Source organism: Zootoca vivipara, chromosome 2 (assembly GCF_965207765.1).
Source record: "Zootoca vivipara chromosome 2, rZooViv2.hap1.1, whole genome shotgun sequence".
In the NCBI taxonomy this organism is placed as follows: domain Eukaryota; kingdom Metazoa; phylum Chordata; class Lepidosauria; order Squamata; family Lacertidae; genus Zootoca; species Zootoca vivipara.
The window spans coordinates 37,876,857-37,894,435 of record NC_142584.1 but is presented as its reverse complement, the minus strand read 5'-3'; the positions used below and the strand labels follow the sequence as shown (position 1 = coordinate 37,894,435).

At 41.7% G+C, this 17,579-nt stretch overlaps 1 protein-coding gene across 3 annotated transcripts in view; it reads right to left on the bottom strand.

The window, feature by feature from the left end:
* The window catches only part of STX8 (syntaxin 8), a 177,416-nt gene that overhangs the window by 121,584 nt on the left and 38,253 nt on the right, over positions 1–17,579 (bottom strand). For all 3 annotated transcript variants that reach the window (XM_088661666.1, XM_088661667.1, XM_035104692.3), the window contains exon 7: positions 430–531. In XM_088661666.1, coding sequence (XP_088517792.1) covers positions 430–531 — 102 coding nt within the window. The remainder of the gene's footprint in view (positions 1–429; positions 532–17,579) is intronic.

Here is a 17,579-nt window from a genome sequence, read left to right as displayed (position 1 = left end):
ATGAAGACACAATTATTCTTTCTAAGCACAGGTAAACAGTCTAACTTGATGGCCTCCCCTTTTTTTGCTGAAACTATTTATGTAACTTGTTTCTTGGGCAGAAAGAGACATTCAGTATTAAGACATTCAGTGAATTAAGTGCACTGTGAACACAAAACTCAACAATGAAGAGAATACAAATTTTACTCCTCTTCTATCATGTCTTCTTCTTTTCTCTCCTTACTCTCTTTCTCAAAAGCAGTAGCTGCTTTAAATCGTGCTTAATTAACTGCCATTAACCATTACATGAAGACAGTGAAAAATTAACAACAACCTTGGTTAGAAACATTTTAGACTGCTTCGGGCCAAGAATTAGAAGCTACAAAATGGCAGCTATTTTTTTAAAAAGTTATTTTAAAAAGTAGACTTTTAAGTCAAACCATATCTTACCGCAAGAAGATGATTTTCTGTCCACTGTCATTACACGCTTGGTTTGGTTGCGCAGCTTGTTGTCGGTATTTTCTACTAAATTGGTGATATCGTCGATGATTTCTATTAAAAAAGAGATATTGTTACATAGTATTAATAGCCAGCTTTCCCACCACCACACCCAAACAAATGCAATGTTATCATTTTATGGCACCCTTCCAGCAACCAAGAGCTCTGCAGCTTTGATCTAACTTATTGGCATGGCAGCCCTCTGAGGAAGGTTAGACAGATGGCTGTTTTAAATGTGACAGAAGCCAAGCAGAAGCCACCCCAAAGCTTCATGGTAGGTGTAGCCCATGTAGATGCTGCACTTAGCTAGCATAATGGATTAAGAACATGCAGACACACCTGTTGCTTGGCGCACAGTTAGTAGTTTGTACAAAATGCTTTATAAATTTAGACCAGAGAAGGGTGAAAATTTTATCTGGGCTGTTTGGAGTGCCTGCACAGAACCTCCACTTTTGCAATGGGCAGTGATCACCCCAAAGCTACCTGAAAATGACCAGGGATTAGAAACTGGCCCTGCACATTCAGCCCTCATTCTACTTGCACTGCACTATATTGTCCCGCAGATTTTGTCCAAACCTGCAAATGGAAAATATTTGCACCTTTGCATGTAATACAATTTCTAAGGCTCAGTTATAACTGAGAATAAAAACTGAAGCATGATCCTGTTTAAACAGCTTCCTCATAGAATATCTCTCTTACAGTTGTACTTCTCTCCAATATTCCATTTTCCAGCACAAATAATGACATCACAACTATAAGCAAGCGCTAACTGCACTTCGGCATTCAAAGAAACATTACTTGCTTATTTGTTTCCAGCCAAGATTCAAGGTGCAGGTATTGATATATGCAAATAGCAAACTCCACTCTCCAAGTCTGGATTCATAGCGTGTTTCTCATATTATAAGACACCATCCTATAATTATTTTACTCAAGTGTCTTATTTTTGTAAAAAATTACGGTATGGTACCTCCTCTTCCTGTCGTGGCTCGGCTCCCGGAACTGGCTGCTGCTGCGCTGCTGGGCGCTTTGTCGGCGCTTCAGCAGGGCACGCTGCTGGGTCCCGCCGGGTCGGGGCTCCACGCGGCACGCGCTGCAGCTCTTGCTGGGTCCCGCCGCTGGGTCGGGGCTTGGAGCAGTGCCAAGCACCAGCGCCAAGGGCCGACCCAGCGGTGGGACCGGCAAGACCCGAAGTGCGCGCTGCTCCAAGCCCCGACCCGGCGGCGGGACGCGGCAAGAGCTGCAGCGCACTTGAGCTCGGGGCTTTTTTCACTTGCTCCTGCTTGGCGCAGAGCTCCCAGCAAGACTCGCCACCGCCTCCTCCTCCGTGTGCAGCAGTTCAAAGCTCCGGTGGGGCGGCCTCTTCGCAAAGGAGCTCCGGGAGGGACCAGCGAGTGGCAGCCGCGGCGGCCAATGAAGGCTCGGCCGGGTGTTGTTGTTGTTCCCACCACTACGGCTTATTTTTGGGGTATGTCTTATATTTCTTCAACTCAGGAAAATCCTGCCATGGCTTATTTTGTAGGTATGTCTTAAAATATGAGAAACACGGTATGTATTCCCCCAAAATGGGGGGGGTGGAGGGGAGGGGGAGAGACCGAGCATGTTCAGTGGACACAGAATGCTGGCTGACTGCTGAAGGAAGGCAGGGGCAGAATGGAACATTGTAGGGAAGAGGGATAAAGTAAAATGACAGGGGAAAGAAGGCACAGCTGCCTGGCATCCTGGCACTCCACACTTAGCAGCACAGGTCCCACTTGCACTGAAAAGTATAAGAACATAAAAATATGTATAGAAAGAGGTTAGCATTCCAGTTTCTTCAGAGATGGCATATCCAGGTGAAGAGGTCATCGATAACGGCAGAGAAAAGCATCTCCTAAGGATGCCATATAGCCACTGAAAACTCATCGGGTTCACAAGGGTGACTCTGTATAAAACAGCTCCTTACAGAATGGTTGGTTTCCATCACAGACCTCACAGTGGATCCAGAGTGAAAAAACATGGAAAATTATCAAGCAGTACAAAAATTAGCAAGCTGCCAACATCCGAGTGAGGTTTCAACATGTTGTCTTCCAGTTGCAAGCCTCTTGCTCTTGGTTATTGATCAACGTTTTAGTAAATTGAATCCCGTCTTCACAGATACAGTACAGTCAGGTGTGGCAGGGGTGAAGCTAACTGACAGGTGGTAGGTTATGAAGTAATTCATGAGAAAAAGTTTCTATAGGTTATGAAGTAATTTATGAGAAAAAGCTTCTATAGGTTATGAAGTAATTTATGAGAAAAAGCTTCTATTAGTACGTTCACTCAGCTCGAACGCTGAAAATTCAAAACTGATGACTTTCACAAGTTACACAGCCACATTAAAGTAGTTTTAGAAAAAAAATGTGTCACTATCTTTGGATTATGTTTTTCTGACTTCTGGAGCACAAAACAGAAAACTGCTTCCAGAAAGAACAACTGCCAAGTGTATAAATTGACCATGCCCCACTTTGAGTCCATTTACATTCATAAAAAAGAGGAATTGTAGGGCATTTTCTTGAGCAACTTGCAAGGCCTCACTGCTTAAACTACCTCTGTAGTTTGTACATTATAAACACTTCACTTTATAAACAGTTACATCTGTGGGGATGGTTAACATTTGGAATGCCAACCTCTCTGCTCTGAAAACCATACAAATGATATTGTACTTTATTGTATTTCAGTAGCCAAGAGTATGAGCTGTGATTCACCCGCTAACCTCATCCACAAATTCACCAGATAGTCTTGGGCAAGCTAGCATTCTTCTCGGTGTTAAGTCCTACCATCAGTAAGAGAGAGGGGAAATACTGCTGTACCTTACAGGGGTGTAGCAAGGATTGCTGAGATTATGTGCACAGTACTGAATTCCTGAAGTGTTCCATGTATACTATACATTGTCTAGGAAAGCTCTCATTCATGGCAAGGCGCCACTGAGGTTTCCAGGTAGACCAAGCCTGGAAGTCCCTAATCTTCATGAGCCCAAAATATGCAGTCTGTGTGAGGCACCGATCAGGAACCCAGGACATTACAAAATGTTAAGAAAAAGGAAAATAAACAGCCTTCCCTTCCATCACTCTTCTTTAACATGAATTCACCAGGAAAGAATTTGGAGGGGGAAATGGGTAGCGAGGGAAAGAGAACTCTGTGAAATTCAGGGCAGATGGGCAATGAAGAAGGAAAACTGGAAACTGCTCAGCTTAAGAAAATAACATTTTCGTTCTGTAGGAAGTAAAATGCTCCTTCTCTCCACCCCCACAGGAGAAGGAAGATTTCCTTGGTTACATCCCACCCTGAATCAGAGTTTCTGTCTGTGTGCTACTCAGGTGTGCCCTCTCCCAAGAGGCTTGAGAGTTTTTATACTTCTGAACCACACACAGAGTCCCAAGCGTGGTGGGATTCCTATAGCACTCAGAAGGAAAGCAGGCTGCTTGCCATATAACCTCCTCGTATTTGTACTAATTGATTTTCTGATTTATTTAAAATATGTAAAAGCCTTACTTGGATTTGGCAGCTGCCTTAAAGAACAGGCTTCACAGTTCCTGCCCACTGAGTTAGCTAAATACAAACTACACTTGCAAAATGCAGAGGGGAATGGATTTAGCAGCAGGGCTGGGTACAATCGCATCTTAGCTACAGATTAATAAGACTACAGGAGAGCAGGATTTCCTTTATTTCACTTCCACCCAGCATTTCTTCCATGTGTGAGGTTCCAAGCCAGGCTCTCATTCGGACTTGATGATGTCACAACGTGACGCACCGCTGCCACTGCACACTGGGTGCCATGGCCACTGCCTTACCTCTTGCACTCTGCCCTCATGGTGGTGACTGGACCGGGGCCTCCACCGCGGTGGGGACTGGATCAGGGCCTTGTGGCAGAGGCAGAAGCCCAGGTCCAGTCGCTGTGCAAGAGGTAAGGGAGTGGCTGTGGCACCCGGTGTGCAGTAGCAGCGGTGCATGGTGGCAGCTGCGGAGGAGGCAGAGGCTGGGCACCCACGGGCACGCATAACTAACATTTTGTGGGAGCCCAGGCACCCGGAGAGATGGCGCCTATGATTTAAGTGCAGGCAAACACACATTGTTCCAAAGGGAAGGAATGATAGTGGACAAAGGCAGGGCATGGCACTGCCCTCAGCACTAGACATAACAGGTAACAGAGGCAAAGAATGCCACTGTTCCCATCTTCTTCTATTGCTGCTGCCACCTCCTGCAGGTAAAAGTTATTGCCCCAGAACCTCAGAAACCACCCTTTGACATAACATGGGGGGGGGGCTGAAATTCGTCACTCTTCTGAAGTTCTGTATTGAGAAGGAGGACCAAGTTCAACATGACCTTCTACCATCTGGCTGGGATGCTGTATCAGGGTTGGGTGAGCCTCTCATTGCTTCTGCAGAACCCTTTAATTTTTCTCCAGCTGGAGATGGCAGCAGCTGTGGAGAAACAGCTTCATCTAGGTCCCGCATATGATTTGCTGGTATGCATATTGACCTGCAGGAGGTGGCAGCAGCAGTAGTAGAAGAAGAAGAAGAAGATGGGCACTGGTGACAAGCAGGTACATAGTAGCAAGTCTGGTGAGGAACTAGGATATTCTTAATAATAATAATAACTCCTTCCAGTAGCACCTTAGAGACCAACTAAGTTTGTTATTGGTATGAACTTTCATGTGCATTCTTCAGGTATCTGAAGAAGTGTGCATGTACACGAAAGCTCATACCAATAACAAACTTAGTTGGTCTATAAGGTGCTACTGGAAGGAATTTGTTAATTATTATTATTTTGTTTCGACTACGGCAGACCAACACAGCTACCTACCTGTAACTAGGATATTCTTGTTTGAGAAAACTGTCACAGATTTCCTTCTTCTCCCCAGTAATGTTAGCCAATTCTAATGGACTGATTTGATTTTTGTTGTGGCTAAAGGGCATTATTCTCATTATTAGAAACTGCTTCTATTTCATGAAGAATTGACTGTAAATTATAAAAAGAAATGAATAAACGGCCTGGAAGAGCAAGAAGATGCCAACTGTGATGGAAAGAAAATATTTAAAAAAACAAGTTAGGCAGTTAGAGATGTGAATCTGCACAGAGTGAGGCAAGACTGAGGGAGATATACCTGAGAGACAAAAAGATCACATGGGACAAGCAGAGAGTACGTATAGAGGCAGATGTGGGAAACCTTTGGCCATTCAAATATAACTGTTTGACCAAATCTCCCATCAGTCTTGACCATGCTGGCTGGAGGCCTGTTGGGCATTGTAGTTCAGCAGGTCCCCCTTCCTAATATAGATAAATTGTAGGTCTGGGTGATGTGGATTGAGAAACAGATGAGCACGTGAAAGCAATTACGACTACATTAGTACCAGGGGTTCATTGTACTAATATAGTGGCAAGGGAAGAACACCCCACACCTACCATTTTGGTTATGATGGAGTACACAAATAAATTGGCTGGCAAACCAATGAGTGACAATGCAGCCAACTTCTGCATGGATGGCATTGGCTAGCTGGAATCAGGACGCCTGGAAGCCTCCCAGTAGCTTCCTCACTCAAACCCCTTATATTTATTCTGGAGGCACACAGTGTAAAACCCAGCTTCTCCCAACAGATCTATATCAACAGAGTAATGTATATCTGTAAAATAAACACAACAAACTTAGTCATGGGACATGGCAAATATATGTATACTGGAACCGGGTTTAAGAAAAACATCTCAAAACCTGAAGCCCAGAACATTTCATATCATACCAAGAACATTACAGTATGACGAAGCTTAATCTGGAGGCAACCCAGTCTCTATAGCCACTGCCACCATCCAAGGGAGCACCTTAGAGTGAAATGCCAAGGAATGAATCACACAAAACACCAGGCTACACACTTCAAAACAACGCAACACTATGCTCAATAGAAGAAAGCAAACATTGTGTATCATGCCAGTGATGAAAAAGATTGTGGCCAATGTGCACATACGAAGCAGAGCCCTTTAATACTGAGCAGCAAATGGAATCTAAAGCCCAAAGAAAAATCTAAAACCCAAAGCAAATGAAAGCCATAAATTCTCATCTATGCCCAAATAATGGGAAAGTTTCATAAATGTCTAAGAGGATGCAACCTATAAGGAGCCCTTTACACAAGAACTAGTCTCAAATAATAACAAACTGAAGTAAGTTGTGCTGATATAAACTTTGCTTTCCTCAGCAAATGGTTAGAGTCAATGGTCTTGACATCATAAGAACGCCCTTGCTAGATTAGGCCAAAGGCCCACCTGGCTCAGCATCCAACATGAGTGCAACAGCTCTCTCTCCCCCATTGTGATTCCCAGCAACGGATATTGAGAGGCATACTGTCTCTGACAGTGGAGGTAGAACATCTTGGTAACGGCCATGTTTCCTCTTTTCAAGTCAAATGTGTGTGTTAGGTTTTCTTGGCAATTGTCCATTTACATATATATTGAATTTGATGGCACTATGGTCTCTGTTCCCAGTCGGCTCAACAACATTTAATCATGCACCAGATCCCAAGAACTGCTTAAGATTAAGTCCTGGGTTGTTGCCCTTCTGGTAGCCTCCGTGACCAACTATTCTAGGGCACAGTCATTTAGGGTATCTTTAAATTTTATCTTTTCTTCATGACTGGAGCACATATGCACTCAGTCTGTGTGAGGGTAATTGAAGTCACCTATTACTACAACATTTCCTCTTTTGAATGTCTCCTTGATTTCACTCTCCATCTGACTGTTTACTAAATTTAATAAATAATAAAATGTTTGTTTTTGTTCTTGTTTCCATTATGTACTTTGTGTTCTCATGTTGTATTTTTATGTTGTGAACCGCCCTAGGATCTTTGGTATACAAATATACAAATGAATGAATGAATGAATGAATGAATATCGCCCTGAACATTTTGTTCAATTACATCTCAGCTAAAGCATCCATGGCAGATGGCCACCCAACCTCTGCTTAAAAACCTCCACCTCCCATCAACCCTAGCTAAGATAGTCAATGGTCAGGAGTGATGGGAACTGAAGTACAGTAACATATTGAGGGCCACAGGTTCTCTACCCTGAAACTAAAGAAATTATTTATATTTACAAAATTATTCTGGAGAATGAAGAAAGAATAATTACGCGCCATCAGTTACAGCAATAATCATCACTTAGAATGAGTACTTGCTGGAAAGAGTAGTGGGGCAAGGACTGAGCTCAGAATCCATGAATATTAACTGGAGCTCTTGCTCTCCAACATGCACCAGGGATTTTCTTTTCCAGCTGCTTATTTTGTTTTATTCAAACAAAACACACAAGCATTAATTTTAGTTGTATTTAATTGAATAATTTCCCAGGGGAATAGTTCAGGAGAGTTTTAGAGCAGCTTGTTTCCAAAACCCATTACTGACTGGCATATACCACAGCATCTGCGTGCCAACCAAAATAGGATGCTTTAATGTTACTGGAACTACTTTCCTTCCAGATGTGTTGAGAACTCCTGGTGATATAATGCAGGCAATAGCTGTATTTACACAAGGTAGTATTTTGAGTATCCTTTTCCAGTTATCTTGGATAAGATAACAGACCCCTTAATTGGAAGCATTTGAATATAAAGCGAGGTCACTTGTTTCTCCCCCTCATTCTTAACGTTTTCCTTGCTTTGCTTTTCATTAAAATTGAATGTGAGGCAGATCAACAGTTAGCAAAGCAACAGATCATAAAAAACATGAACATCTGCAATCTGAAAAACCTTAACAAGAAACATTGCATGGCCCACTCCAACTCATGGGGGCAAAATGTTGTGGTCGTGTCACCTTATGTAACTCCTCAAAGCAAATGGGCCAAATTAGACATCTCTTCACATTTTTAAAAAAATGCAAATAGGAAAGGCTAGTTGATAATGATCACAATTTGTATTGGGAGGGAACCCCACCCCCCACCCCCGGCTGCCACCCTAGATCCAATGGAGAATTGCTTTCCAATGCAAATACAGTGGTACCTCGGATTATGAACACAATTGGTTCTGGAAGTCTGTTCATAAACTGAAGTGTTCATAAACTGAAGCGAACTTTCCCATTGAAAGTAATGGAAAGTGGATTAATATGTTCCAGACGGTCCACGGAGTACTTAAACTGAAGCGTTCATAAACTGAAGCGAACTTTCCCATTGAAAGTAATGGAAAGTGAATTAATCTGTTCCAGATGGGTCCGCGGCGTTCGTAAACCGAAAATTCGTAAACCGAGGTGTTCATAAACCGAGGTTCCACTGAAGTAGCTTCAGCAAAATGGTTATCATGATTGCAGTGGAGGACTAGGTTAAATTTCACATGCTTGCCTTCCATGATCCTGATAATATTCAGGAAGCCCCCCTCAGGTGCTATTTGAATTTCTAAAATGTACATATTAAATGAAAAGATGCATGCAATATTACATCTAGTTTGGCCCTTAGATGTTCAACAAAAGCAGAATTAGGGCTGCAGTGGTTCGGATTTGCTACTTGATTGGAGCAAGTTTAGAGTAAAACAGAACACGACTTGACCAAAGTGGCTTTCCAACATGCTAGGCCAGGGGTGGGGAACCTTATTCAGGTCACATTCCTTTCTAGGCAACCTTCGGGGGGGGGGGTATGCAAATGTTGGGCAGGACCAGAAATCAAAGTGAACAGAACAAGGAATGTCAACCTTGCCTCTGTACAATAGACTATCTTTTATGCACATCCCTCTCTATTCCCATCCAGGCAAGCAAGCTGCATTATCAGGAATATGTTCTAGTCAGACAAGCATACTTGAGGAGGATCCAAAGCAGGGCCAGTGAAGGGTGTGGCAGAATGGAGGAGTGGAGTGGAGAATATAAGCACTGCCTATGTTGTCACACAGAAGGTTTTACATTAAGGGAGAGGCTCGGAAGGAGATAGGGAAGCAGGATAGGAGCTGCATGAAATTCAAAGACTGCCTCCTTAAAGGACATTAGTGTTTTTCAGCACACAAATACATTCTGTCACTGGCAGAGTTGAAAGCAATTACCCTCTCAAGATCTAACTAGATGGGGCTTTAAGCACATGATGTAAGAAGGTGCTTGGACTGGTCACATCTTGTCTACAAAAAAGTAGTGGAAGATGTTGCATGGGATGAGGGCTAACAATTTGGGGCATTCTCCTGCTGAAATTTTCCTTCTTCCCAACTGTTATTTCCCCACATTTTTAGAAGTTATAGGTAGGAGCATTTTCAGAGGGTATTGTTTTTGGCAGGAAAATGGCATGGGAGAAGAAGCAGGCCATCTTCCCACCACTTCATGGCCCTGATCAGGATCAGGGACCTTTTTGCAAACAGAGAGGCATGGAGTTTAAAACCATGTGTTTAAAGTCATGGCCAGTTTGAGCCTCAATAATTTGTTTATGTGCCATTCTCCTTCCAGCTGAAAAGTTAAACCGAACCACTGGCCTGAGTACTGTCAGTCACTGGTTCCTGCCATCTATTTCAAGCAATTGTACACATTTATAATGAAACCACAGCCTGTTTTCTTTCCAGCTCTGTGTGCATCGTTTCCCCTGTTCCACTCTGTTCCCACTGTGGGCACACAAATCAAAACACAGACAAATACAAACAGCAGCTGCAACAAAAGTAATTTAAGCTAGTTTAAGCTAAAGAATCAAAGGGAATTAGCTGCTCCAATCCTTTTTCCATCCCAAATGGGATGTGGATACTTTAACTTTGAATGCATTCTATTCTAAGCATCACTTACCCGAAACTGGTACAAGAAGTCATTTTGATGGAAAACAAAATCAAAACACGATTAATTCTAATGCTAGTTTGAAGCTAGTTTGAAAACATGAATAACATCTGCCAACAGGTAAGAAACAACAATGGATCTTCTGATATTTCCAAGTTTTGCATAACTGCCCTATGTCCTCAAGACCTATAATTTCCCTCCTGCTGTAGCATGCATATGAATCTAAACCACAGGTGTGTTTGCATTCTGCAAAACTCTGAGCTTTGGACCTGGAATAAAATTAGCAGAATAAAATATATTCTGTCCATATATCCTACACTGGACAGAATACATGCATATTACACCCCAATGAAGAACTATTGGACCCTGGTAATTAGGGAACAGAGATGTACATTTAATCCTTTAGTCATTGGGCCATTAAATCTATGTTGAAACGATATTGTCTCCTGCTGGATAGCCCTTCATGAACTATGAAATAAGGTGGCCCCAAAGCCAATACACACATAAACTTCAATGGGCAACAAGAGATTCAGCCCAATAAATCCCCACTGCCGTTCTGAGCTGCTGGCCTGTTTGGCAATATATCACCAGTGAAAGGACCATTAGAAAACACTCGCTGGTCAGCAAGACACAGATGTGAACTCCTCTGTTTGACCTGCTTGGCACTGAGTGATGAAAGCTATGCACTGATTGATAACTCACAAAAGGCAGGAATCCTGCTGCAATACAAAGACCTTGCCACATGGGAGTACAGTGATAGCATCTCAAACACCTTGCAAGCAGTTTACTTTAACTAGATCAAAGTAAACATCATTAGTTGCAGAACCAAGAGCTTTAAGTCACTGAGCAGAGCACTCATACTATTATACCCTGCAAGAAAAGTCACTGTGACAATTATCTGTCCTTGAAGATCCAAATTGCAGTACTTAAATACCCCCACTTTCAGAAGAGAGTCTCAGATTCTGAAAAGGCCTGAATTATAAAGGTGAAGACAAGTAAGAATAAACCTGGAACTCCTGAAAAATTAGAGGGGAACTAATTTTCTTTCTTAAAAAAATCCAGACTTAAACAAGCACCGAGAGAGCTATATAAAAAAAATGGATTGGACCGCATTTGATATGTCAACTGAAGGACGTACCCAAAATGCCACTGAACACACAGAAAGCTGAAATTTAATACTCACATATTTCAAAACACCCTGGCTGCTAGGGTTCATACATCTCCCCCTCAAAACTTTGGGATATAAAGTCTGTCTCAACCGTGGGCAGCATGCCAGCCCAGCTCCTAAAGCAAAGGTAGGACTGACACTGGAATCAACCTCTTTCTGGGGGAGGGGATTTTTTTTAGTGAGAGCAGGAAAGGAAATCTGAAAATGGGGCAAGTTGTATGCACCTTTGGGGAAACTTTCCCTTTCACGTGGTTTAACAATCCTCAGGCTGATAGGCAGCAAGGGATGTCCCAGTTTTAGAAGGAAGGCTACAGATACTAGTATATATCTAAAGGGATTAAGTGCTTAATATTCAGATAAACAGATGCTAGATTAAAACCCCTATCAAGTGTGTTTATTCCTACTTATAATATTGGTTTTCCTCTCCTATTTGCTGAAAATGGAAACACGGAACGTTTAAGGTTAGTGTTTAAAAGTTTTAGGAGGTGGTTGGGCCCCCAAATTCATTCTGTGACACCGGTCATGATATATTTGGGAAGCCATCTAATTATCTGTGCTCCTGGAAGTGCCCTCTGGCACTATGCAGTCCAATTTTGCTCCTTGGTATACTGAGGAGCTGCTGCTGAAACAGATGGGCAAGGCCTGCCCTGGACAGTAAGTGACAAAAATCTCACTACTTCACCTTCAGGAGTGTCATTAGTAGTTTCCCAAGTTAGTGAGGCTCATTTGAAAACAACAAGAAAGAGATAACATTGTGGGGTACTCTACCAACAGAGATTCAGCAGGCACTTTCTGTTTCAACTTTTAAATGCCTGTTGGAAACTTTTCTATTCTGCCAAGCCTATGCAGGCGATGAAGAGCACATCTTCTCTCAATAGTTAATTGATGTCTGATTTTAAATTCTATATGGTTTTAGTTGTACGGTTTTATGTGTTATTGTTGTTAACCGCTTTGTTTTTTTAAAAAAATGGAACAGTGATATATAAATATTATTATAAATAAACAAGCTACATATGATGATACTATGACATTCTCATTTAAGTCTACACATTAGCCATAGGACTCTAGTTCACTTTATTTTTAATAGTTCAGCACTTGGTGCTAAGCAATATGTTTTTCCTTTTAAAAGTGAACCATCACATCTGAAAGGAAACAGGAAATAAGTTTAGGACTTCAAGTGACATTTTGAGCCTTCAAAGAAAAGGGGGGGAAATCACACATACCTAATTTAATCCTTCATTTTCTTTTTTTAAGGAAAGGTCTGACATCTGGACTGACAATCTGCATTCCAAAGTTTCGGCCCATCACAAATTGAAACAGCTGAGTTATAAATCTTTAGGAAGAGGGTGATTGGTCATGGAAAACAGCAAACGTGCACTTAAAAACAAAGCGTAGTTTGGAAAGAAGATAAAACTCACAGTACAACTCGCTTTCCCTGGGACACCTTCTCCAAAGAACTTGCGCAGATAAATCTTGCTCTTGAAAATAAATCCAGCACCTGACATCAGTAACGCTACATCTGATCTCACGGTAGCTTGTTTCTTTCTTGTTTTTAATTCACAACAGGTTTATAATAAGAAAAAATGAAGCTCGGGACCTCTACATCTGGTTGCTGAATGAATGCCACATATATTCCTCCTCATTCCCACTCATATAATATATACATTGCTGATTTCTCAAGAGCCCTTTCACATATTATTTTTACAGCAAGGAAAAACCGATATTTGGCATGCAGTCTTGATAAAGCTGAGTACTCATCTCTCACGAGCACCCCAGGGCTCCAGACTGCTTGTGCCATAAGCTTGAGAACAGCTCTTATCCCTGACATTGTTTCACAAGCCCAGCACCCCTTGGTTTCACTGGTAAATTGGGTTAGATAGGGTAGGCTTATTCCTCCACCATTACCATTGCAGAAACTAAAATCTAAATTGTAAGTAAATGTGATTTAATGAGAAGTTCTAAGTCTTGGCATATATCAAATATCCTTTTCATTAGAGAATAATAGATGTGAGTTGTAGAATCTAATTTCTTAGGTAAGATTATCTAATTTAACACTTGGATCATACTAACCTAGTATTGGCAGCTCCTCATTAAAAGCAATGTTGGTACCTCTTATTCAACCACTTTGGCACCCACATGCTATGACTTTTGTCTTTACTTGCATAAAGTGGGACCACCCTCCCTCTTGTCTCATTCTGCAGACACACCATTGCCAAACTCTTGCCCATTTTATGTACCAATAACGAATGCAACATAAAACATCCCTTATGTGCTACAAACCAATCACAAATGCCATTTAATGTAATTACAGCTGAAGTGAAAAGTATAATGATCCTTACAACTTCTGCCTATCAGCAGAGGAAATGGTCCTAAACTAGGGAAACTTGCATTCACAGGCCACAATATACTGTTTAGAATGCAATCCTTTGAAGATCAATAGGGGAAAATAAAAAAGGATGATTTTGTGTGGTTGTTTTGTGAAGTTTGTTTTTAGGAACAAAAGGTGATGCGCACCAGCTTGATACGCAAAGAAGTGACCTCATCGGGCTGTTAACCCAACTAAAAAGCAAGATCATCCCATGCAAGAAGATGTGCTGCTTAAATGCAGTTGTTTTGGACTTTGAGTGGCATCAGCATTAACAGAATATCAATGCAGACTTCATTACACAGGCAGAACATGGCACATAGATTTCAGTCTTCTTCAAACAGTGCAGCCACATTGAAAAGTGGAATTTCAGACTAGTGTCTCACGTTTTCCCCCATTTATGCTCAGACTATGGTAAGGCTTGCTGATGTATTGCTAGAAACAGTGTCTGCATTATGAATTCGTACAACAACAAAAGATTCCTTGTAAAAAGGTAGCAGGCAGTGGAAGAGAAGAAAGGGTAGCACTTTCAGGCTCAGCAAGAACTGGAGAAACAAGGCCACACATTTTTGCCTTCACACTTTCAAGTTGGGTCACATATTTCTATTCTTTCAGGGGTGGGGGCTGTGAAATGAGCAACATGCTTTAAAAGATACTGAAGTTTCTATCTTAATTTTTAAAATTCTAATTCTAATTTAAGAAGCTTAACTGTTGTGGGATATGGAAATAGAATTTCTTTTTTCTATACTTCTAGAATAACTAAGGTGTAGAAGTCCCCTCATAGGTAGATTTCAATGTGTGGTCCAGCTGGTCAATTGTCTGTGGAGTGCCATTGACCCCTGATGTGCAACAATATTCTAGAAACCATTTAGTGGCATGCCTCCTCAGATATACAGTGTAAGTGGCTACGCCACCCTTATATGCTATTAATACTAATTTTTTGTCTGATAAACGGTGAAACTCAGAAGGTTGCACTTCTGGATAGTAAGCTGAGAAGAGGTTAGTATCTTCTAATTCTATAGCTCCACACAGGCAACCAACTTACTAAGTAGTAAGGAATTTTCCACCATGCTTTGTCTTAGCTGTCTGGATACATGAAGACATGGGTTTGGAGGCAGTCAATAATGGCTGCCAGGGTAGTTACCTGACACAGATAGAACCAAAAGGATAGTCCTTCTTCAACAGTCAAATAACTGATGGAGGAAGGCAGAGAAACATTTTTATTGTAAAGTGTCATTTTTATTAAGTTTTGGAATTAGAAGGAAAAAGACAATGCACAACCAAACAAATTGAGTGTTGAAGAGAAAAGAAGAACTATTAAAGTCCTATCTTATACAGGAAGCTTCAGAAATATAATCTCCAATTTAATATAGAGCTAATAGGGTAACTCGTCTAAGCTGTTTGACAATTTTATTTAGTGTGCATTTGTAATTTTTCATTGTGAATTTTAAATGTTTATGCTGACGTAGTTGTTTTAAGCATGTGAAACACTTTTTAATGGCATTAATGTGAGATCCCTGTCCAGTCCTACAGAATTTTGAAAATGTGGCACAGTTTTTTTTGTCACACATCTGAATATGGGGTAAAAGATGAGCGCCCTTTCTCAATGAGACTTCCCACATTTACCATTTGTTAAATTTGTGAGCCGAATCAATGGCAGGTGACACTGAAAGGGGGAAGATATTCCTCTAAGCTAATCTCATGACTAGTGTCACCCCCCCTTTAAGGAACAGAATCCATCTATTACTGCAGGCCAGTGGTACAGGATTTGCATGCTGACGGTCCCAATTCAATCTTTGGTATCTCCTGCTGGGCCTGGGAGAGACCCCTGTGAAATCCTGATGGTTTTGCGAGTTCAGTTTTGAGAGTCTCCATGGGATGTGCATACAAAATATTGCTTTTAATATGTGAAAGTACAGAGAGTATATGCCTTCACATCTATTCACATCTGAAGCACAATCTACTTTTTTAAATGTCCCAAATTCCCCACCCCAGAAAAAAATCCTCTAAGAGAGAATGCTTTCTTGGTGAGGATATATTAAGTATCTACTTCCCAAAACAAAGAGCTGGGAATTAATGACAAGACACTGCAGCGATGCACGGTGGAATTCGTCTTTACTCCATGGCAACAGAACAACTGACTAACTAATTAGGAGTGGAGCAAGAACAACCACAGAATCCTACTAAGCCAGCCATGGTCATCTTTACTGCTGCACTTCAACCCACTTTTAAAGAAACAAACAAGCTTCCCTACATTTATTACTTGGCAGGTTGATCATCTGCATTCACCCCATGTCTCTATCTCCCATTAAATTAACATGCATCAAGTCATTCCAAAAGAGCCCTGAGATGCACTTTGGGATCCAAGTCTATGAAAAAGTAGTAAACCAGGGGCATCCTTCCGGAAGCCAATTCTCCCTAAATATATTACAGGATATGAAGCTGAGATGCCGGCTGCTTTGTAAGCCTGGAGCACAGCTCTAGATTTTCTCAAATGCTGCTGCTAGGAACGGGCTCCTTCCTAGGCCAAGGAGATTCTTTTCATAGGGGTACATCCCAGAAACATTCAGTGGATTTTCCATCACAGCTGTGTACGAGGTGCATATGGCAAGGCTTGGCATCCTTTGGTGGCAGTTCTCCAGGAATTAGGGAGCTGGACTGGACTTACTTGCACTTAGATCATCTCCAACTACATAGCATTTAGTTCAAGTTTTCAGTGTGGTGCAGTGGTTAGAGTTTTGTATTAGGGAGACCAGGGTTGAAATCTCCACTCATCTATGAAGCTCATTGGGTTACCTTAGGCCAGTGGCTGTCTCTTAGCCTAACCTACCTCACAGGCAGTGCTTTTTAAATATATATATATAGAAAAATAGGTGCCAGTACTCACCATGAAGTTGTTACAGTAAGTGTCACACCCAAAAAAGGACACTGCGTGCCCTTCCCTTGAGTACCCCCTAAAAAAAGCATTGCTTACAGGGTTGTAGAGGACAAAATGGGGAGAGAAAAACCAATGTATTTGAGCAATCTGGAGGAAAGGTGGGGTATACGGTAAATCAATTTTTAAAAAGAAACTGCTCATACAAGATAAAATGAAAAGAACACAATCATGCTTGCTCAAGCCTTGATTTCAACCACTGGATGGTGAAAGGTGTGCATGAATGGCAAAACCTATAAAAGAGGCAGAGTATGCCCAATTGTCCATTCCTGCATCCTACATTTTGACATACAAAGAGTTCTAGACTAGATCAGAAGGAAACAAATAAGAAAATTATAGCGCATAATCAATGTCCATAGATATCAGGAGCTCAAAGAAACTCTTCCCTTGTCATGGACCATGTTGACTACACTGGCTTCATACTTCATACTTCATACTTCTGCACCTCGCGTCTCCCAGAATGAGGAAAAGATAACATTCACCTGTCTAGCAAAAAACCATTTGCAAACATTCAGGAAAAGCATTAATCCAACAGGTGGACCAAGTGATATATCATGAGCCTCCTGTCAGTAAACAGATATGATTAACGACCACACTGCTTCATTTTACCGAGGTCTGACTGCTAACTTCTCTGGCGCATTGCTGCGGTTCTCACAGAACAGTTCCCAGCACTCGGCAGACTCCTTATAGCAGCTGTTAAATGAAAACTTAAAGAGTGTATTTTCAATAAAACAAGAGGGATTTTACCTTCTGTGTCAGAAATGATAAATAGTTTCCAATGAGTTCCTGCTGGGAACCAGGGCGCTAATGCTAAGCCAATGTGAATGGGATCGTTATGGAACGGCAAGTATGGCCGTGCATTTGGCCCACGTGGGGAGGGCCACAGCGCCCCAGCCAAAAGCTCCAGTGCTCCCA